Genomic DNA, 23,212 nt, shown 5'->3' on the forward strand with positions numbered 1-23,212 from the left:
GGGCACTGGGTCTGCCGTTTCAGGGTCTTTCATTCAGGTCCCACAAGGTTTCAGTCTTTTTGTCCACCCCTGCAGGGACTGGGAGTCTGTCTTCAGGGCAGCCATAATACCATTATAATGTTCAATAAGGCCTGCTCCCATTGGATTATATGGCAGGTGGACTCACCATTTGATGTTATTTTCTTCTGCCCAGCGCTGTATCGTTGCACCAGTAAAATGAGTCCCTTGGTCGTTCTTGATGACTTGAGGTGTGCCGTAAGCAGACATCAGTTTAGTGAGTGCCTTGATGGTATATGCCTGGTTTGCTTTCAGTACTGGATAGAGGTGCAGAGGTTCAGGCCGTGATTCAGCAGATTCCCATACAAGCACTAATATCATTTGTTGGTGACTGTCAAGTACTGAAGTGCTTTGGATCCAAGCAGAAAAAAATACAAATACTAGTCTATAGGTTAGCAACTGATGGTTACATTGGGGGAGGGGAAACAAGAATGGTAGGAATTTTGCAGTGATACTTATCCCTGTTAGTCATCGACTAATTAATGTGTAATACTTACACACTGTGAAACAGTGAATGCAGGAAAAACTATTTTATATATTCATGTTAAACGTGGTGGTAAATTTAGCTGAAGTATTCAACACTTCTCCATGTAACAACAGTGTTATTATTTGAACAGATTTTACCCAGGTTGTGACTGATGTTTGAGGAGAATGATTAAAAAAACGGATTCACTCATGATCAAGGATGGGTTTAGAAGATTACATATAAAGCCAAATCTAAAAATACGCATTTTTTCAGCATGCAGTTGAACTCTGATGATGGGATTCAATTTAGTAATGAGTGTTAGTGGTTTTTTTTGTTGTTGTTGTTGTTGTTGTTGTTTTTGTTTTTTTCTTGTCTCTTGAAATAGCTTAACACGGGAAAAATCCTGTTCCCCACCTCAGACTATTGCTGCTACCCTATAAAAGCTGTGCAGGATAGGATTATCTCTGCAGTGGTGTAAGTGCTGCAGATAGAAGGGGGTATGTAAGAAACAAGGATCGCGTTATTTTAAAATTTATTGAGATTAGACAGCACAAGGGAAGAAAATAATAAAAATCATCGTCGTAAAGGAGGGAGGGGAAGTGTACTGAAAATATTCTGCCGGCTAAAATAAACGCACGTGGGCTTCTCCCAGTCCCTGAGGACCGTGCCTGGAGCAGGCCGCACCGGGTTGCCATAGCAACGGCCGCCGTCGCACGGCGATGGCGTCACACGGTGATGGCGTCACGCGGCGCGCCGGGGCGGGCCGGGCGCCATGAGCGGGGCAAGCCCCGCGTCCCCCGGCCGGAGCGGGTCTGCCCTGCAGCTGCCCTTACCCCTGTCTCTGTCGCTGAGTGGCGACAGGAAGCGGGAGGTGCCGGCGGCGGGCACCTTGCTTCAGCCCATCATCAAGGGTAGGCGAACAGCGGGGATGTATGGGCGTTGGCAGTGGGGCGGGAGGAGTGGTGTCAGGATGGTGCTTGGAAGCGTTTGAAGTGGTTTTGCTTTATCGGTCGGAATGCCCCGTACTTGAAATAATCGTTGTTCGGAGGTGGGACTTCTAGAGCAAACGGTGTGGGTGCAGTGGGGTGGGAGTGTTCATCAAACAGCCGTCGTTGGCCGTCTCACCGAGGTGCCTTTCAGTGAAGCGGGGCTTTGTTTCATTGGAGAATCAAGCCTATTTTCCATACTCGTATGTATTGTAAACACGAATTGAGTTTCAAATCCTCAGCCCTGAAGAAATCAGGAGGAAGAAATCGCAGTTCTGTTTTGCAGCGAGCTTTCCATTTGCCTCTTGCTGTAGAAGACTCCCAGCCTTAAGCTGTGAATCTCTGCTGAACCACAGACATCAGCTTTCCTCTGCATCAAGTGTTTGTGGCTGTTAGCAGCCAGGTATGGAAGCTGTGTGCTGAGGAGGAGGACTGAAACACAGGGGCCAAGAAGCATCTTCGCAGCAGGGTGTCTGGCACCTGGAATAATGATTCACTGTGTTTTATTGGAGTCTAAGGTTTGCTGCACAAGTACAATGGCCAACGAGTATCTGTCTGCTGTTCTTTTGATTTTGTGTGTGTTTGATAAACAGGAGTGTCTCTTGCAGTTAAGTGTGGTGTACTGCCTCGTGTTGCATAGCCAAATTTGGAGTGTGAGAGCAAAACTGACTTTCATTAATCTTCCAGATGTTGGGGAAATCTATTCAAGACTCCTGGATCACAGACCTGTAATTCAAGGAGAAATACGTTACTTTGTTAAAGAATTTGAAGTAAGTGTTATTCATGGTACCTACCTTTAAGGAGTCTGAGGCCTCACACAGTTGTAACATCTTTTTAGAAGTTGTCATGCACATATAATTTGCTTCAGAAAGATTTAATGTGCATTTATTACCCAAAATAATTAGAGCACCTGGAGTATATGTTTGCATCCTCTGTAGACAAGACAGTCATTTGGGTTGCCGCTTAAAAAGTTTTGAAGGAGACTTAATATTATTTCTTCCTGAAGACTAGCAGGTTGCCCGGAGAGGTGGTGGAAGCCCTGTCCCTGGAGATGCTCAAGATCAGGCTGGACAGGGCTCTGAGCAACCTGTTGTAGCTGTAGGTGTTCCTGTTCATCACAGGGGAGTCGGACGAGGTGACCGTTAAAGATCCCTTCCAACTCAAATGATTCTATGAATATAGGTGTTGGAGAATGATGTAGTCCTAATACTCTAGAGCAGTTTCTAATGTTTGAACCTAAAATGCAGTTGTTGCTGGCAGGTATAGGCTTACATCTGATGAAAAAGCAGGTTTTGTGCTTCCGATGGAGTCAACTAAATCAGTTGGAAATGAATTTTGTTTTCATTTTTGTGCCATGGAATAAAATACTATTCCTGGAAGAGAAGAGTAACACCACCTCACACCAGTTGAGAAGATCATTAAAAAATGAATGAATGTTATCTGATTGTCTGCAAATAAAGCTGAAATTTCTAGGTCTAAAAGTTGTTTTTATGTACATCTTTGTTTTGGATGTGTAATACAGCTTCCACAAGGTGGCAGCAAAACCTTAGGAAAGCAGATTCTTGTGTCACAAAAGGCTGTTTGTAAGAGTGAATTACTCTTACAAAGAGTAAGAGTAGTCATAAAGAATGTGAGATTTAAAATCTTATCAGTAGTCCAGAAAATAGAGCTATACTTCAGGATTCTTGTCTGCAGGACTGATTTATAAAGAAAAAAAAGTCACAAATTTTTCTTTTTTTCTTCTAGATTGTTGCTGTTATTTCAGCCAGATTATTTCAGCCAGATCTTATTTCTATCTGTACTGGTTTAGTAAAACAAGTAAACTTTCTTCAGATCTTTATTGTGTAGATTTGAAAGTCACAAAACGATTTTTTCTTTGACTTTTGTAAACAGATTATAGATACTGTAAATAGTTTTATGTGGCTTCTCATAGGAAGGAAATTTTTAAACCCAGTTACAGAATTGCAATTATATTGCAATTCATTCATTTATCTTACTACATCTATTTCTTACACAGATGTTATATATTTTTCAATCTTCGCTTGACATTTAATTTCTGATGTATGCTTTTGGGGCAAAATAGCAAAGCAGAGGATTATTTACATTTTTTCAGCTTAGAATTTCTTCTAAAAATTACCCTTGTTAATAACTATGAGATGTCAGATTTTTTTATTCTAATTGAACACATGCTTTTCATTATAATGATCAGCGTCCAGTGTGTAAAGCGTGGAGATTTGCATTCAAGAAACCTGGGATCTGATTAACTGAGCTACTTTGTTTGTCTGTATTTCTGTTTCCGAAGTTTTAAAATCAGCACAGTGATCCAGTTCTTCACCTCGTGTGCTGCAGTATTTTTTTTGATTGTTAAGAGCCCCGTTACGATCAGCAGCTTTGAGTGCTGGCATGCTTCTGTGCAACTCACCTAACAGCTCTGAGGAGGGGAAAAGGTTGGGTGAGGGCAAGCTCCAACAGATCCAGAATCTTTTCCTTTGCCTCGTGGAAAGTACTGGTGAAATTCAAAGTGGAAGTCGTGCTCTGGCTTCAATAAATGAGATTTTCAAAGTGTAAATGGTAAAGTAAGAGCTTGTTCTTCCAGCTAATCATGAGCTACTGTGTTGTGTTATCTTTTAGTCTCTGCTGGTTTGTTTCTGTAAAAGCAATTATGTTGACATTATCACATACTGAATTTAGAGCATCAGGTATCAAGAAAGCAAAATCACTGCTGTGTTATTTTTCTGTAACAAGTGAGTTACGGATATTCACTGTTTTCAAGCTCTTAGCTGTGTTGGTTTTAATATGCTATAAATTATCAAAGCAAAACAGTGAATTTTTCCACGCAATGCTTTTTATTTGTAAATACCAACTTTTCCCATAAGGACTAGCAGTACCAGTCAGAGTATTCCTGTATTTCATGTAGTGTGAAGAACAGAGCATCACTTACATACATAAAACTAATTTTATCAATTGCACTGAACAAGCAGAATAACGCTTTAATATGCAATGGTATGATCTTTTGAGATAAAGCTATTAATTTAAAAGTAAATAAATATTTAAAAATATAATTTAAAAATAATAGATAAAGCTGAGAAAGTGTTTGATTATGGGAAGTGGAAATTTCTCCTTAGCCTCTCAGTCTCTTTTAATTCTTCTGGCAGGAGAAACGTGGCCTCCGAGAACTACGAGTACTTGAAAACCTAAAGAAAACCATCTTTGAAACAAATGAAAACATTCTTCCTAAGTGTGAGCAGTCAATGCATGACAGTCTCAATGAAGTATTCCAGAGATGTAAGCAAGTTACTTCTTATGGGCTTTGTTGCATCGTTTTGAGGGATGGTATAAATAATTTGGATTCAAGATATAATTTGGGGGCAAATTATCACCCTCAGGTAAATCTTTTTACTCTTATGTGCTTTGTTCTCATTTTTCTGAAATTTTAAAAGGGCAATGACAGGAAAAAATGAAACAAAAAAATATATTGGTCCAGCCAACTAAGATTACATTAAAGCTTTTGGCTGACTTGTTAGAAGCTATTTCTGGTCAAATGTTAAAGCAAGGCAGTGTTTGCTCCTGTTGGCTAAATCCATAGACAGAATTTCAGTTTTCTGATTTGTTGCAAGCACACTGTGGTGTGACCTTCAAGTTTCTTAATTTTTCTATGGGAAAACAGAATACTGACCACCCCTCTCACTTAATTTAAAACAAAACTTGCTGATGGGTAGATGTGAAATATGTTTTTGCTCTTATCTTTAGTCTCAAATACAGTAGTAGTAGTAATTCTTATATGCTAACCCTACTTTCAGTTATAACCATACATTGTAATAATATACTTAAATTTTTAGAAGAAAGTTTAAAATTTATTGTAGTAATTTTTCAGCATCTGTTTTGTTGCTCGTTCACCAAGATAGTTTCTCAAAGACATTCTAAGGGAATATGGCTTTGAAGCTTTAAGAGACAAATGTATGCAGTTGAAACATGTCATTGTGACTTTTGCATTTTGTGTGGCATGTTGTGTCTGCTCAAGCAGGGTCAGCTACTGTAGGTTGCCCAGGGCTGTGTCCAGTTGAGTTTTGCATATATCTACACTTGGAGACTCAGCAGCCTCTCTGGGCAAGCTGTTAAGCTGTTCCAATTTTAAACATCCTCTTGGGAAAAACGGGGAGTCTCATATGTTTTTATAGAAAAGAATATTGCTCTCTCACCTTCATTCCTTCCATCATATATTTATTCATGTTGCTGAGATCCTCTCTGAGCCTTCTCTTCTTGAAACTGAACAGTCCCAGCTTTCCCAGCCTGTCCTCATGAGGAATGCTCTAGCCCCTCGCTGGGCTTGCTCCAGTAAGTCTGTATCTTTCTTACATTGGGGAGCTCTGAAGTGGAGAATACCACAAGCATTGTGTTACCAGTGAGAGACAGACATACCTCGTGTTATTCTATCCCGGATGAAGGACTTGTCATTTTCACCTTTTTGAACTTTGAGATTCCCCCTCAGTCAAATTTTCCAGCCCGTCGAGGTCCCTCTGAATGGAAGCACAACCATATTGGCTGTCAGCTATTCCTCCCAGTTCTGTATCATACACAAACCTGCTGAGTCTGCACTCTGCTCCATCGTCTGGCTTGCTGATGGATATTGTTAAGCACTACTGGCCACAGTGTTGATCCCAGGGGTATTCCACTAGAGACTTGCCTCCAATTCAATTTTGTGCTGCTGATCACAGCCTCTAGCCTTGCCCATTCAGCCAGTATTTGAACCACCTCACTGTCTGCTTACTTAACCCATACTTTCTGAACTTGTTGATGAGGATATTGTAGGAGATACTGTCAAAGGCATTGTTGACATTGAGATAAACAACTCTGTCTCAACCCTCACCCAACAAGCCAGTTGTTGCATTATAAAAGTTGGTCTGGTTGGTTAAGTATGATTTTCTCTTTTGTAAATCCATGCTGACTATTGCTGTTACCTTTTTGTCCTTTCTGTTATTTGGAAATGCTTTCAGGAGGATTTTCTCCATCATCTTCACTGAGGTGAGGCTGCCTGGCCAGTAGTTCTCCATATCTCTCTTCTAGTCCTCAGGAATCTCTCCCAGTTGAAGTGACCTTTCAAAGATAGTGGCCTCACGGTGTCATCAGCCAGCTCTCAGCACTCCTTTACACAACAACCTGCCATGTCCTATTGGACTTAGTTCCAATTTGTTTAACCTGGTTCTCCTCCAATGAGGATAAGTCTTCGTTGCTTCAGACTTTCCCTTTGGTTTTAGGGCACATGGGATGCTTAAAGGCCTTAGTCTTACCAGTGAAAACTAAAGCAAAGGAAGCACTGAGTACCTTGGCCTTTCCTTTATTCAGCAGAGGGCTTGCATTTTCCCTAGCCTTCACTTTTCTGTTTTTCCTTTGAGTATGCTTTTTTTTTTGCCTTCATATCCCTCAGCAGATTTGATTCCAGGTCAGTCTTGGCTTTCCTAGCCATGTCCCTAGAAGATCAAGCAGCAACCACATACTCTTCTTTGGCCACATGCCCCTGCTTCCACCTCCTATCACATCCTTCTTATATCTGAATTCAGGTAAGGAGCTCCTTGTTCATCTGCGCAAGTGTCCTGCCACCTTTGCTTGATTTCCTATTCATTGGGTTGGACCTTTCCTGAACCTGAAGTAGACAATCCTTGAAAATGAAACTCTGGGCTTACTCCTGCCCTAATATGGGACAGAGTTCCATGTGTACCAGCTGCTCGTTCTCTTAATGGGCAGCTTCCCTTCCACTCCTCTTCTTCCTCCGTCCTTTGTGTGAGTCACGTGCCTCTGTGATCCCAGTGAAGTGGTAGCCCTGCACACAGACTTCAGGCTGCTCCTCTTTGTTCCTCACACTACTTGCAGGTGTAGTGGCATTTCAGCTTGTTGATATCCCCTGGAACAGTCTTGAGAGCTTTTTCTTTAAGGAGCTCCCTTCTTTAGTGGAATCACTTTGGAGTGATTCCAGCTGTAAGCCCACAGGGTCTATTGAATCTCTGCCACCAGAAAGTTTAGGAGAATGCTACCAAAACTCCTGTACCATTGTTTCCAGAGTCCTGTTATCATGCTTGGTACTTCTGAAGTCACTTCTGCAGTGTCATTGGCATCTACATCATCCTGGCAGAAGATGAACCTTGCTAACCTCTTCACAGCATCCCAAGTGTAAGCCCCCAGCAAGCAGTAAACAGATGTCAGGACAGATTGGATGGGCAGCAGGGAGTCTCTCACCACTCTCACTTGCTGCTTTATTGCAGTGGGCCTCAGTGTCTCAGCCATTTCCACGAGCAACGCTCCATTTTGTGGCTCTCCAGTTAATGTCAGTTCACAAGGGCAGTGAATCTGTTCTGTAACTGCAAGTCCTAGGAGGGCAGGAGCTTTCCTCCTAGAGTGAGAAGTCAGCAGCTAATATGTCTTTAAGTTGATGATAAATGAGTAACATATTTTTCAATACTAGGCTGTGTTAGTGAGGAAGATGACTGCTTTTGAGGAATTAGTTAATTTAATTTGGCATTAATTATTTTATCATTTTAGTGAGGGAGAAATCTACATAGAAATACAGTCCTTATTTCCACTGCTTTCCTAGACGCAGTCTCAGTAGAAGAGGCTGGGTCCAGCATAAAGATGTTCTCTGTGCAGATTGTTTTTACTAAGTTAATTCTTACATTTGGTGAGGGGGGAAAAAAAATGAAGAACTTAAACACAGTGCTTGGTCATCTGTTTCTGTATACTGACTTATAAGTTTTTTCTTGTGATGTGCTGAGTAACAAGCACCAGCTTGTCTGCAACATTAAGGAATATGGGCACATGAAGACTTGGCTGCCTTTCTATTTTCAGCTTCTAGAACACGCAAGGGTTGATATTTGTGATATGCCTACATGCAGTTGGCAGTACAGAACAGTTTATGTAGGTATGGATTAAATCAATCGGGGGTTTTTTGTCTTCTCAGAGGTAAATGACACAGTGGGATACAATATTTGACATACAGCAGCCTTGTGTCTCTTAAGTCTCTTGGGCAAGGTTCTCCGTGATTTAAAACAGCAGACTGATTACTGCAATTTGTTATTTCAGTGCAAGCTGCCAATGATATGATCCACAAAGTACAAGAGAAGGAGCATGAACAGAGGAAGGTAAAGGATGGATGGATAGATTTCTGTCATGTGATTTAAGGAAAAGTCTCGCATGCTTCTACAGCAAGTCCACCTGCCTTCACTATAGCAAATCTTAAAAACTATTCTATATCCTGTATACTTACAGTAAAAGTTTTGAAGTGATTTTTGCAATTATAGAATTCATAAAGCAGTGTATATGTTTTAGGGCTAATCTGAATGGGTCGCAATCTCCTAATGTGTGGAAACTTTTTTTTTTTTCATTTATTTCCTTTGCTTTATTTCTCCTCCTTGCTCAGACTATAATATTTGTCACATAGAGGAAAAGCTTAAATAAGAAAAGTTATTTTCTGTAGAACAAAAAACACCTACTAATCTAGCAGAATGGAAATGTAAATCTTTCCTAGTTAGCTGAGAACATTGAGTATATTATATGTATTGCTTGTTGAAAAGGAAGCGTAGATTTTTTTTTTCACTTGTGGATGGGTTGTTTAATGAAGGGCTATATTATAGGAACATGCGAATCATTGGAATCTTTTCAGCTGGCTACACTTTGCTCATTTGAAATACATGTGCTCCGAATCTAAAATTTGGAAAATTATACAAGAAATTAGTTTCATGTTTTCCCATTAGTCCTTCATGATTGTATTTCAATGTTATCTTTTTCCTGGCGGTTTTATTTAGAATCAGGTAGTAGTTTAGGAAAACTGAAGACATTTCTGTGGCCATCACACAAAATAGGCTGTGCATTGATTTATGTAAGCCGATAGCTGTGTTTTTCTTTCCTTTTTGTAATCAATGAAGATGGGCCAGTCCAGTTGCAGTTGAATACCAGTACTGTGTGAATAGTGCACTGCTCAACCCTGACAAAGTTTGCCTGTGTCCAGCACTACTGTAGATATTGGTAGAAGGCTGAAGTAGGAAATTCATCTTGTAGTTCTGCTACTGCTTGTTTGAAGTAAGCGTTTGCAAAGAAGTTTTATGACTTATAAAATGAACTCATTTAGTGAGAATGGAAACTATTCTTTTTGAGAATATTGGCTCTTTTTCCATTCAAAAAATTTATATGTGCTGGAGCAATGCTAATAGCTATTCAGGATATGTAATATTTCTTTCAGCTTGTATAGAAAGACTTTTTGGCTTTGAAACTTTCCAAATGTGGGTAGTAACAGGTAGGAATCTTTTTGAATTATTGATAAGTTGTCACTGCAATTCAACCATTCAAGGATAAATATTTTCTCCTTACTTTTCTTTCCGAAATAATTTGGTTTGGAAAAAAAAAAACCAAAACAGTTTAGAATGGAATGAATTTCAAGATTGCCTTTATTTGTTATCTTTTTATACAACTCTTTTCTGTTAGTAGTATCAGTCAAGTGACAGAAGGATGCTGATGATTTTCCCTACCATGTTCTCACTTAAGGTGTGAAATAATCTGTGATTACAGGAGTGTCGCTCAGAGGAGCATTCATGGAATCCTCTGTCTTGTTTGGTATTCTTCCTGCTCATATCAGTATTATTTAGTGAGCAGTTCAAGCTGTATGAGGCTTCTAAGGGAAACCAGGGAAGAATTCAAGAAATGTTGTAAACATTTTTTAGGGTATTGTATTCTTTTATTTATTTCAATAATCTTACTTGGAAGGATGCAAGCATGTGCTAGAAGCTGCCCAGCACTTTTTTAGAATCACATCACAGAATCACATCACAGAATGGCCTGGGTTGAAAAGGATCTCAAAGACCATCTAGTTCCAACCCCCCTGCTGTGTGCAGGGTCGCAACCACCAGACCAGGCTGCCCAGAGCCACATCCAGCCTGGCCTTGAATGCCTGCAGGGATGGGGCATCCACAACTTCCTTGGGCCACCTGTTCCAGTGCTTCATCACCCTCTGTGTGGAAAACTTCCTCCTAGTTAAGGAAACCATAGAAATTAAAGCTGAAACATTCTGCAGCTCTGTAATATCAAGCCTGTCTTGTGAGCTGGGTTATGTGAATTAGATTCTGTAAGTAAAATGATACTGAAAGGAAAATCACAGAATTCCAACATCTCAAAACACAGACTACTCTTTGTGTGACTGGCATCTTTACCTCATGTATGCAGTTTTGAAAGAATCATAACTCACTGGAATGTATTTATTGTATTAGGAGTGAATTTTTCTTTCCTCTTAAAGCTATGGCAGTAAGGCCAGTAAATGTTGGAGGCTGCTCAGAATTCTATTAAAAATTTGCTGAGTGCAGAATTGGTGACAACATGCAGAAGCAGGAGTGTGAATTGTTAACAGTTATTTCAGTCACGATGAAATTTCATTTCTAACTCAAGAAAGAATTCTTGGAAATTAATGAGTCAGTATCTCTGAGATGATACAAATCTCCAGAGACCCATCATTCTTCTTACTGTTGTCATACATTAGCAAATTGCAGGAGATACTAGGGCCTTAATTTTGTTTACTTTTTCAATCCATCTTTAGCAAAAGAATGGTATGTATTTCAAGGCTTGTACCCCTTATGTGATGCTCCATGTAATTTTCTTGTTCTTTTCTACTTAGCATGAGTTTGAATGCGCATTGAGTTAATGCATCACATCTGGGGATTCTGCAGCTTAAGGAGATAGCATCTATTTATGTTAATGTTTAAACTTAGATTATTTCTTCAGTTTTGAGTAATCAGAATTTGAGGTGTGAGAAATGTAATACAAAGACGGAAAGCTTCCTAGGTATCAAGTTGATGGAAAAAGAACCTGAAGTTCTGTTAACTTAAATAAAAATGGTATTTTCTTCTCCCTTATGAAATCACCTTGGAAATTCATTTGCCAGGCACATTATCAAATTCTGTCTGTATTGTTTTCTAGAAAACAAGTGTTTTGCCAATCTATCAGTATGTAAGCTACAAATTGATTGCGTGAAATACTCAGCAGAGACAAATGAGACATTTGAGAGGAAACTAGTAAATATCAAGAAAAGTGGAGCGGTATGTTGAAGGATTGGCTGACATAATTCATATATGCTTTCATTAACCACCATAAATTTGTCATGAAACGTAGAATCATTCTTTTATTGACACATATTTGACAAAAACTCGCATCTCGAATACCGATGTGGATCTGTTAGTCTCTGATGTACATGTACCTAAATAATGACTGTATGTAACTTTCTGAAATTTTATTTTGTTACCACTTGCCAATATGAAACATAGTGGGCCTGATGTTTTTATTTTCCTAGAATCAGCTAGGTAAAACTTCTAGTGCATTTTTAGTCTATATCATATGCAGCAGAGACCTCCCTATACTCACCATACTAGATAAGGACTTGTCGTTTGTTAAGATCACTTAGTAGAAATGAAGTGCAGCTAGTTTTGTATTGTTTCTCTTTTGGTTTCTAAGATAGAAGCACTCTCACAACAGTGAACCTCTCAGTGAGTCCAGAAGGCAGCTTCTTGTAGTGTGAATGGGGTGGTGGGGAGTGTTCATACTGAAGGAGGTAAAAACATGCTTCATCTTAAAAGAAGGTCTTTGTGGGATAACCTGGTTTGGTATCAGCTGCCTACACTACTTACAACTTTGTCAGTAGTCAGAGGTGTAAATGCAGGAAGTAAAAGGCTGGAGTCTGACAGAAGTCAGCTAGTAACTTTAAAGTGTCTTTCCACTTATTTTGTTAGTTTTCACCAGGCTGCAGGAAAGGTATCATTGTTGCTGTGATTAAAAGTCTCATAAACATTTTAGCATTCTTTTGCATTGACTGTGCTTTATGATTTTTGTTTCACTTCTTTGTATGATTTGTTGGTTTGGTTTTTTTTTTGTTTGTTTGTTTTCTAATTCCTCCACTGTGGTGAAAGCCCAGTTCCTCTGATGCTTTAAGATTAGATCTCATGACCTCCTTTAAATCCTCTGTATTGATCTAGAAATGACTGCTAAAACTTCCGTTTTTCTCCTCTCGGATTCAGGCTGACAAGCTCATAGCTGCTGAAGAGAAGCGCGTCGCTCAGCGGGAGACGTTCCTGAAAGAACAACAGAACAAGAGAGAAGAGGTGGATGAAGAGCACAGAAAAGCCACGGAGCGCCTCAGAGAGCAGTATTCTGAGATGGAGAAGGAACTGGCCAAATATGTTTCTTTCTAAGACCTTTCTGTTCTTGTATTGCTGGTTTTGTGCCAATATTCAATTGCTTCTGAATTAAGTCGAGATTCTTTCTGAAAGCTGAACCAAGTAAGATAAAAGGAGAATCTCCTCCACATGTTTGGTATGGGAAGAAAAGTTTTGCATACTTTCAACTTAAGTGCCTATCTTTGTTAAGGGCAAGTGGAATGCCAGTGTTTGGAAGGTGGAACTGGAAATTACATTGTGTGACTACATCAGCTCAGGGAGTTGCAGATTGGAATTCTCTTCAATTTGCATAGTATATCATATCATTTGGGAAAATAGAGCCTAATGTCATGTTAACTATACTGCTGTGCTGCCACAGCCCTTTCCCAAAAAGTAGGTGTAGTAGGTTCCGTCCATAGTTAGTTGAGAATTCACTGGGAAAACTGTAAGTTCTTTTTATAAATTTCAGGAAAACCAACTTGTTTTAAAGTATAGAGTTTGAAATTTCAGTGGTGAAAAATCTCAGCACAGTTCTAAATCCAGCTACAATTCCAACTCATGTTTTCTGTGGTCATTATTTTGAAGTAGAATGAGATTTAAATGTTTTTTGCTAACGTAGAAATGGTGAATGAGCTTGAACAAGAAATCTTCTGTCCCTGTAAGTATTTCAGACCTCTTATCAACTCTACCGTTCTAAGCAAAGCCAAAACAAGCTCAGTACTAATCACAAGAAACATATCTTTGTATTAGCTTTTTAGCTAATACAGTATCTACCTTAAATATTTGACATGCTGTTCATTTACTTAAGATAAAATTTTGAGAACTTTATAAAGCAATTGAGAAAAGATTTTTTGTGTGTTTTTCTGCCTAGCAAACATGAGCAGGTTATTGGTAAAATGCTTGTAGTCCTGATCTTTCTCCTTACTAACCTTTATTCATAAGGAGCATGTGAAGCTCCTTCACTGCTTTGCTTTATTTAAAACTTGCATTTAACAGCAGTGTAACTGAAGAAGTTAACATAATCAGTTCATTAACTAAGCAAAATGAGACATAGTACTTTAATGAAATTTGCTGCAAGCTAACCGGTAATACAGGAAATATCTTTCCGTAATTTAACTGGTGTCCAATATAGAATGGAAATAGGTAAAAATAAACAGAATTTACCCTTTACCTGTATTGCAATAGTAATATGCCAACAACGGTTGCTTGTCTAATTTTATGGCTCGGTGTCAAGACTCCAGTCCTGGCAGCACATTGATAGCGTGATTAAAGTTAGCAGAGGAGATGGAATAAGTATTTGAGATTTCTTTCAATAACACTGAATTCCTGCCAAGCAGCTCTGCCCACTACTGTAGGCACGACAGATTCATCAATCATCATCGTGCGTCTGGACTGAAGAGAGAACTTGTCGACAGTGGGGTGTGCTGGAATGTTGTTAATTCTCTGTTGTGGATGGGAAAAACACAGATGTCTCGCAGGTATCTCCCACCTGAAAAACAGAGAGGTTTCCTTAAGAACAACCCCTCTTTGAACAGAAAGTGATCTCTGTGATATTTCTCAGCTTATGCACCTGCTTATGATTGTTATAACTAAGCTCTTCTATTTAAAAATCCCCTGCCTGTCTTTAGAATTGGGTGCGGAATCGTTTTTCTTTGTTCTAAGGACAATCTCAAAAAGGCTTCTCTCTTACCAGATTCCTTAACTGTGCTCAAAGCCCAAATATCTTTATAACAAAATGCATTTAATTGTATACTGAATTCATTTTATTTTTGCACTGATGGTTTTTATTACGACTTCAATACCTAATTAACTGCACTGGAGCTGTACCTTTTAGTACTTTGTCAATTTGAGGGCTCTTAAGCAATGATACAAGTTGCAAGTTGAATGTCCACTGGAAAATAAAGAAGTATTTCCAAAAATTTCTGGGATTTATGCTACAGATTCTTTGAAAAGCTTCTTCTAATTATTAGTGTTGGAAACAGAACATATCTGACCATTTTCTAGCGTAGTGAGACTGGACACAATTGTGCTATACAATGGGACTTGGTAAAATTCAAATACTTACTCAGTAGTCTCTACCATTTGGAAGAAATAGAAACAGAAAAAGGAATGGTTTGAAAGTTGTTTTGTATTGCTGATGCATGAAGAAAGTGTTTTCACTTATACTTGCAGTATTTACATGATTAAATTGAAGAACAGGTTTAGAAGTGTTGAGGGTGGCTTTAACGCTTTTCAAACTTGTTACAAATTTGCACGGGATTCCAGTAGGAGCTGGGATGGATCCTCAGTGTTTAAATAAATCTAAAGATGGTTCTCCTTGGAATGTTCTATATTCAAAGTCTGTCACATATTTTAATGTTAGCAAGGGAGCGAGAAAGCTAACTTACCTGCTCTTATTCAGCTTCTTTCTATGGTAATCAAAGGTAAAAAATACTTCTTGAGGATAAATTCCATCCTGACAGCTGGCACATCTTGTGACATTTTAATTTATGGCTTTCTAAGTCTTTTCTTGAAAACCATGGCTCTTCTGAGTAGTCAAATTAAATTATAAATAAGCCAAATAATGAACCAATGTTCCCTCCTGAGCTGAAAAGCTTTCCGTGTCTGAGGGCTTTGGATTTTGATTTACAAATATTCTCCAGCAGGTGTCAGTGCAAGCCTGACAAGGAAGGTTTGAAGCCTGTCACTGTATGAAGTAGAGTGTGTAAATACTTGTGTTCCATTGCAGTTCAGTATATTGTGTAAGTATGAGATATTCAGTGAATGAAACCATGTGCTTTATTTATTTTTTTTTTAAAGAAAGAAGAAAGAAAGAAACAGAGAGAGAAAGGAGGAAGAAGGAAGGAGAGAAAGATGGCAAGAAAAAAAGACACTATCAGGAGCATTTTGCTCCATTACTCTTCAAAAATCTTGTAATTTGTCAATCTTCAAGTGATTTATGTAAGATACGCTTGTTTGAACAGTGTTGACCACAGTAGCTGTGTGTTCTAGCTAAAATATATTAGAAATTAAATTAGGCTGTCAGAGATGAAAACCTGCAAAAGTTACATTCTTAACCCTGCTCCCTGGTGTAGTGGCTCTGATTTTCCGAAAATAACTTTATTGATAGAGATGATGCCATCATTTTTTTACTTTAGTCTTTTAAAAAGAGGACTGCTACGGAATTGTGAACAGAGTTATCATACCGTGTACTTATAAATATGCCACTTGTTTGAGTTGTGTACAAGTAAAGTAACTTCTCAAAGGAACAGAGATACTGAACACTCAGTGCTGTTATTACAGCTTATGTTATGTTGGACAAGATGTGGCATAATCTCGAGGAAGATACAGGTGCAGCTGTTTCAGCTGAATTTGAGTAGTGTAATTGGCTTTCATAAGTAGTTCTCTCGTAAGATTCTTCAGAAATTCCAAATATCAGACATTTAAAAGAGAAAGGAGAAGTCAGGAGGGCTTTAAATCAGTTTGGGGGAAATGAACACAAAGGGAGCTTTATAAGAGATTTCTTTCAACCCACAGAAATGCAATACTGTGCGTGTACGTAACTTCCAATTCTGAGCAGTGCACAAAGCTGCACACCTTTGCAGTTTTCTGGGTGGCAATTTTCTGTATAGTTGTGAGCAAAGTAGAAACACACTTCTTCAAGATAATGCTGAGCTTATTTGCTACATCACCACTATAGAGTGTTTTATGTTGCTCAAAATGTCATCTTGCTTTGTTAAGTCTCTACTAAGTCTGTGTGAATTAACTGGGCATGCACTTACCTACATTGTTAGTCTGAAATAGGACAGTCTTTTGTGTAGAAAGAAGCAGAAAGAAAAGCAAGCGGCCACTGCAGACTTTTGCTGTCTTGTATTCCGTTAATTAGACTGCACTTGGAGTAAGAGCCATCATAAACTGTGTTTGTGTCTGTCTACTTAAGCCAGAGTCCCACCATTCTTGAAGTTTCTGAAGGAGGAAATAAGAAACCTGCTTGAAATATAGAAAAATGAAATGTCCCAGGAGTGCAGAGATTTGGAAGACATCCCTTGTGTTCAGGAAGAGCCCGGTAATCCAAGTGGCAATGAAGAAAGTTTTGCAGAAGTCCTGGCAACTTAGCCTTTGAAAATTCAGGGCTCAGATTTGTGCTTCCTGATTTAGGATTCTTGTAGAGGTATCAGAGTGCCTTCCGAAACACTTTATTAGGGTTAAATCTGAACTTTCAGATATAATTTTTAATATAATTTTATAGATAGTGAAGAAAAAGCTGACCCCTTTGAATGATCATACTCCTCTGTATGATCTTTCAAGAAAATTACAGTGAATAATGGATAACGCCGTACTTTAAAATGAAGCTTTTAATCTAATTTTTAGTAAAGCCTTGTATTTCAGTCTTCTTCCCCAGTGACTCACTGGGTGGACACAGGGAGACCTGCCTCTGCGTATCATTGTTTTGCTTTTATCTATGTATTTATTTTTAAACAGATGTCGTATTTAACGTATGGTTTGAATTTTGGGCGGTCCTGTGTGAAGCTGGGAGTTAGCCTCAGTGATCCTTGTGGGGCTCTTCCAGCTCGGGATGTTCTTGTAATGGCACTGGATGAGAACCAAAGCACTGTTGGTAACTCTGTGTGTTGCTCATTACTAACATTCTGGCAGGGGCACAATCTATACATTTACCCAGCATTTTATATCATGTGGTCCCTGTAATCAGAGGAAAAAACTTTAGTTTTTGCGCTGCAGGACCCGGGTAAGCATTGTTAATTGTCTTTGAGTTAATTATAAAATAAATTTGCAAGCACGCCTTGCAAAGCTTGTAGGATGGCACATAGCCAGTGCTCTCCCAAACCACGGTATACAAAAGTGCCTCTTGCTGCAACGTGTGTCCTAGTCCGTGCACTGCATTTTTCGGTAGCTTTAGCTTCTGGAAAGTTAGTTCCAGACTGCTTGAGGTCATAGGAAGCCCTTTGTGAGTGGACCCAAGTTTGTCCTTTCCAGATGTTTTTAGCCCTCATTAAAGAAATTCCGGTTCCTGAAAATCCCCTCTCCAGATGTCTCTAAACCTGTTCCAATATTTGCTATGTCATCTAGAAAGCTTCTAACCTGAATTACATAAATAGGAAATACTGTGCACTGCTCCAGTGTACTGATTTGAAAGAATTCTTCCAAACGTAGACAATGTTTTTCAAGCAAGGTTAAAAATCGTAAGAAAGCATTACAGTAGTACACTTAGTTAGCAGTGTGGTCTTTGAACAACTAATTACTGCCTGGAATCCTAACGAGGAATCTTCCTTTAAACTATCGATGTCTAAATGGTCAAAGAAATTCTTCAGAGTAATGAGCCAGCAATACATTGCAAGACTGAATTGGTTTTCTGTCATCAAAGAGCACTCAGAGATAGCAAGACTTCAGTATTTGTGTCCTGAGCAAGTTGAGAAGTGCTCACTGCATTAGGGGTGTGTGTGTCAAATGTATCATTTGGGATGCTCTCTGCATAGAAAACAAATGCTGTTCAGAGAGCTAGTGTAGCACAGTACCTTTGGCTCATTCTGTGTGTGAAAGGCTTTCTTCACACCCACGTATCCAGAAGAAGAGGGCACAAAAACAGGCTGCTGTTTCTCATCATAAAAATATCTGTAAATGTGAGGGATGACAGGGATGTTTCATGTTTACAAATTTTCTGTGCAGCTGCAACTTGCAGGTGGTACAGCAAAAGTAATTTCCTTTAAGACATCCATTAACAAAATTTTACATGCCAGGGCTGCTTAATTATTGATTTTTTTTATTTCTTGGCCAGATGCTGAAGAAGGGAGGAAATGAATGATGGAGACCTGGATAGAGAGGAAGGTTGGGCGGAGAAGAATGCGATGAGATTCAGCAGGAGCAAATGCAGTGTCTTTCACCTTGGGAGGAAGAACTGCACATATCAGTACAGGTTATGGGCTGACCTGCTGGAAAGGAGCTCTGCAGAGAATGACCTGGGGGTCCTCGTGGACAACAGGTTGATGATGAGCCAGCAGTGTGCCCTTGTGTCCTAGAAGGCCAATGGTATCCTGGGGTGCATCAAAAAGAGCATGGCCAGCAGGTCAAGGGAGGCAATCTTCCCACTCTACTCTGCCCTGGTGTGGCTGCATCTGGAGTCCTGTGTCCAGTTCTGGGCTCCTCCATTCAAGATAGATAGGGATCGCCTAGAGGGAGTCCAACAGAGGGCCACAAAGAGGAGGGGTCTGGAACACCACCTGGTAGTGGTTGGTATTCTTCGCTTGAGGTGGTGGTCACCATCACCAAAGGATCACAAAATGTAAAAGCCAGTTTGCTAGTATTTAAAAGAAGCAAGTTGCAGAGAAGTGCCATGGTAAAAGCAGGGCATGAAAAGTCAAGACAGAGTTTCTGTATGCCACTCTTTTTGCCCTTTGCAGCCTTTCCTAAAAGCAAAATAGTGGTCTCCTCTTTATGCTTTCTTGATTTTACTATTAGCAAAAGTTAAACTGGAACTTGAAAACTGGGTTGGAATTTTGAAATTGTCTTCAATAAAAATCAAGTAAGATGCTCAGCCTTAGCCTCTGGTTCTGAGTTTCACTGCTGATTATTTTTTCCCTGTAAACACAGGGCTGGACTAAGACCACAGAACTGTGCAAGGAGGTTATCCAGCAGCTATTGTATTAGTGCTACCGTGGGTCATTGCCTCAGTATGCTCCTTTTGAAATAGCTGCCATAAAGAGAAACTTCAGCTGAAAACTATTTCCAAATAATTTTCACACGCTAAGAAATTATTCTTCATTTATGACGTGATTTCCACGTGCACGTTCCCTGTGCTTTCAAGTTCCCAGGCTAGTTTGTTCCACAGAATCCAATAAAAAAGTGTAATTTCTCCCTAGGGCCTTTTCTGGTCATGTTTGATATCACTTAACAGAATGAGCTTTTTACTCCCACATCATAAAGGGTTTTGTTTTGGACATTTTTCTCCTTCAACAAAAAGCATTGCTTACATCCCCGCTAAAGAATGCTCTTAGTTAAGTGAAATGCGGACAAGTCGTCTGGGCCAACCTCTTATCTGCTCCAGCTTCAATCAGTCTGGGCCGGTGCAGTGGCTTAGGCTGCATGTTTTTGTTGTGTTTTGTTTCTTTTAAAAATATATATGTATGTGTCTTGTTAAAAAACATTGCTGCCCCCGTCTAGGAACAATGCGACACTCACATCATTTCCTGAAAGAGTGGAGTTGGAAGGCAATTATCTACTCACCAAACAGGCTAAAACAACAGTTCCTGATATTCTTCTCAAATATTTTAACTTCCCAGGAATCCGGAAAAAATAATTCCATGAGATGGTGTTCTGAATGAAGGTATGACATTCCAGTTTCCTTCACTTGGAATCAGACATCCAGAGGTAATAAATTAGCACGCACTTGGCACGGCTGGGAGCGGGGTCTGGCTGTGGCATATTGTTTTTCTACAGAGCGGGAACAATGGAGCACTTTTACATCCTCCTTTGTCGGGCGACAGGCAGAGTTTCTTTCTTAATGAGCTTTCAGCAGCAACTACATCAATTGCATGAGGAGGAACAGGAACCTGACTGCAAAGCACCCTGAACTGAACTTATTCAGAGGTAGGAAACCGTAATAAAGATGTATATGTGTAAACATATATTATTCTTTTGCCAATTTACCTCTGTGAAATAAAACAGGAAATAGTATGTGAACTACACCGTAACATGAAAATAAACTGAAATAATTGAGCAGTGAAAAAGCATCCTCACCTATCTTGCATCTCAATGCAAGTGGTTATTACTGATATTATCTTGGTATGTTTTCAGTCTGAAATGTCTGGTTACATCTACTGTCTGCAGTTATTTCATGCACTTTTTGGTCAGCGTAAGGGAAAAAAGTAAATATGCGCTCAGATACTGCTTGTGCAGATTCTTTGTCAAATGTAACTCTCAGCTTACTCATCACCTAATTCAGTAGGAGTAGTTCGTAGGTAGGATTGCAAACTTGAACCCCATAATAGATATTGTATAGGTATACAGGAAAGTGTAGTGCTGCTCTTGGGAGGGGAGCTGATGCTCTTGATGCTCTTGAAGAGCTCACTTTTGGTGTTTAAAAACCAAGCAGGTGGAAATGAAGAAATGTGCCTTTTGATCCAAAGGGAAGCCTTTTAGGTCTGGTGGTTGGCAACCCTGCACACAGCAGGGAGATTGAAACTAGATAATCTTTCAGGTTCTTTTCAACCCAGGCCATTCTTTGGTTCTATGATTATGATTTAGCAAGGTAGCACAGTCAAACTTTGTCTGTTATATTTGTCCTACATCTACAAAATTGTGCAACACTGTGCGCATCCAAATCCAAATACCATTAAATCCAGAAGCTCCTAATGGCACCTGCTCTCATTCTTTCTTCTGGATGAAGTTTGAAGAAAGCGGCCTTAAGTGGGAAATATAGAAACTATATTTAATTAATTTGAAAGGTGATCATTCTGATTTAATGAGAAGATACATGTATTATATAGCTTTTCTATGTTTTTCTTTTGTTACTCTTTTGAGAGAAGGTGCCCAAGTCACTCCACTCCCTCTTGGGGCAGCTGTTCAAGCCCCAGCAGCACGCCCTGACATTGCACTGCTCCGCTTTGTACTCGGCATCTTCAGGTGGACTCAGCATCTACAAGGGATCATTTGGACAGGGTGAACTACCTGTGAAGTGCAGCTCATAGAACGACCTAAACACCACAGGAGGCTTACCCATTTTGAGGAAGTACAGTGACTTTCACATGTTCAGAAAAAAAAAGAAAAAAAGAAAGAAAAAAAAAACCTAAAACTGAAGCTAAAATAAGTCTACTCTTTTCCTTTCCTACCTGCCAGCCCTGGATGCAGAAATAGGGATATATGAAGGTATCACTGCTATTTTTGCTTTGGTTTCTATACTCAGCCTGGCTAATAGCTTCCACAGCTGTATTGGTGGAGCCCAACAGGCTTCAGCCCCATTCTTGTCAAATGACCTCAGACTGATGGGATGCCACCCTTCTGTAGGGCTGCATGGTCTGCTTCTCAGCTACTATTCTTTTACTTCCTTGTAGCTCCTTCCTGAGCTGGCAATCCAAATTTGACAGGAGAAAGCAGTAATAAACAATTTCTATTACTAACACACCTCTGGTGGCCATTAAGCTGGTAACAGATGTTTAATCAAAAAGTCATAATTTACAATGTGGAACATGATTTCACTTACCGCCTTTCACAATTACAAGTATGCAGTTATATCTACATAATCCTCTACGTGTGCAATTAGACATGCACAAAGTTAAACCCAGACTGCAAATCAGAGCCTCCTTCCATTACAGAAGACAGAAGAAGAAGCATAGCCAGAGAGCTCAATAAGTAATACCTGTGTAGATGTTTTGCTAAATCTTTGACTGAACTTAAAATAAACAACAAAAAATGAGATTGTTGACTTGAGTGTTAACTTACCTGGAAATAAATATGCTGTAGGATATACAGTTCCGAAATCATGAGCAATCTATTTTTTAAAGCAATTGTACAGCTTATTACAGTGGAATTTATTATCTGTTCAGGATATTTTAATGTTAGTGGAAAACAGAATCTTCATCTACAAATAATTACACTCTTACACTACAAATAATTGAGTCAAGAAGTCTGAAAATTTGTTTTCTGTACTGTTCAACAGAAAAGGAAAGGTGTGAAATCATACTTCTTTCCAACACGTAACTGTGTTCTGCCTCCCAAGTTGGTGGGTTTGTTTGTTTGTTTGTTCCCTGAATACCTCACTGGATAGGCTGCATTTTATGATAAGTATAACATCTTACTCCTAGGATCTCTATAATCTCTAATACTGCTTCTAAGTCTAAAACCAAACCTGTAGATTCTCTCCCTGTGGTTCTTGCTGTTAAATGCTGTAGAGACGTGATGAAAGGTAATATATATTCAGAAAGGAATTTTCTTTTGCCCTATCAAATGCATATTAGTTTAATTTTCTAGATGACTGGTTCAGCCAGTATTTTAAAATAATAAAAAAAAGGAAATAAAAATTGACTTTCTGGGGGCTGTTTTGCAATCAACCGTGGCCGGATCCCAGGGCAGACTTTCCCCAATTAGCAGATTGTGTGCCCATCTGGTTGGCCAACTTGGTTGTTTATGCGTCCTACGCGTTACCGCAGTCGAGACTCAAAACAGTAAATGCCTCAGAACACCAAAAATGCCAGAAGCCACCTCATTTTTGTTGTTATTTTCTGTAATTATACCTGGGAGGATTGGAGCATTTGAGCCTTTTTTTTTCCCCCCCACTTATTTTTAATTTCTTTTCATTTTTATGACTTGTTTTTTGCGTTTCACATGAGCTCCTTGGCAGTGGGTATGTTTGCACGTAGTGGAAAGGAGATCTCTAGGATATGTGTACTTACAGCAGTGGTCAGTCCCCTCTGACGCCACGCAGTGTGGCAGTGGTAGAGCCAAGAAATAGGGGCACATTCTCTCTTCCTATTTCCCACCTTGCTCTCCTCTCCTTTGTTGGACACTGTAGAGAAGTGTTCTCTAGCATTCCT

At 39.4% G+C, this 23,212-nt stretch overlaps 1 protein-coding gene across 2 annotated transcripts; it reads left to right on the forward strand.

Annotated features, from left to right (window-relative positions):
• The first annotated feature begins 1,259 nt into the window (after positions 1-1,259).
• Positions 1,260-14,608, forward strand: BLOC1S5 (biogenesis of lysosomal organelles complex 1 subunit 5). Of its 2 annotated transcripts, none has more exons than XM_010708373.3 (5): positions 1,260-1,434; positions 2,197-2,279; positions 4,665-4,794; positions 8,581-8,639; positions 12,546-14,608. In XM_010708373.3, the coding sequence occupies exons 1-5, from the start codon at positions 1,296-1,298 to the stop codon at positions 12,723-12,725; spliced, it is 591 nt and encodes a 196-aa protein (XP_010706675.1). In that variant the 5' UTR covers positions 1,260-1,295; the 3' UTR covers positions 12,726-14,608. The 2 variants fall into 2 exon arrangements, with proteins under 2 accessions (XP_010706675.1, XP_010706676.1); XM_010708374.3 differs by having other exon boundaries at positions 12,552-14,608.
• The last annotated feature ends 8,604 nt before the right edge of the window (positions 14,609-23,212 follow it).

Source organism: Meleagris gallopavo, chromosome 3, assembly GCF_000146605.3.
Source record: "Meleagris gallopavo isolate NT-WF06-2002-E0010 breed Aviagen turkey brand Nicholas breeding stock chromosome 3, Turkey_5.1, whole genome shotgun sequence".
Lineage (NCBI taxonomy): Eukaryota > Metazoa > Chordata > Aves > Galliformes > Phasianidae > Meleagris > Meleagris gallopavo.

Coding starts and splice junctions, on each gene's coding strand:
- BLOC1S5 (XM_010708373.3), top strand. CDS start 1,296: ATGAGCGGGGCAAGCCCCGCGTCCCCCGGCCGGAGCGGGTCTGCCCTG. Junction 2,280..4,664: donor ACTTTGTTAAAGAATTTGAA/GTAAGTGTTATT, acceptor TTCTTCTGGCAG/GAGAAACGTGGCCTCCGAGA. Junction 4,795..8,580: donor CAATGAAGTATTCCAGAGAT/GTAAGCAAGTTA, acceptor TTGTTATTTCAG/TGCAAGCTGCCAATGATATG.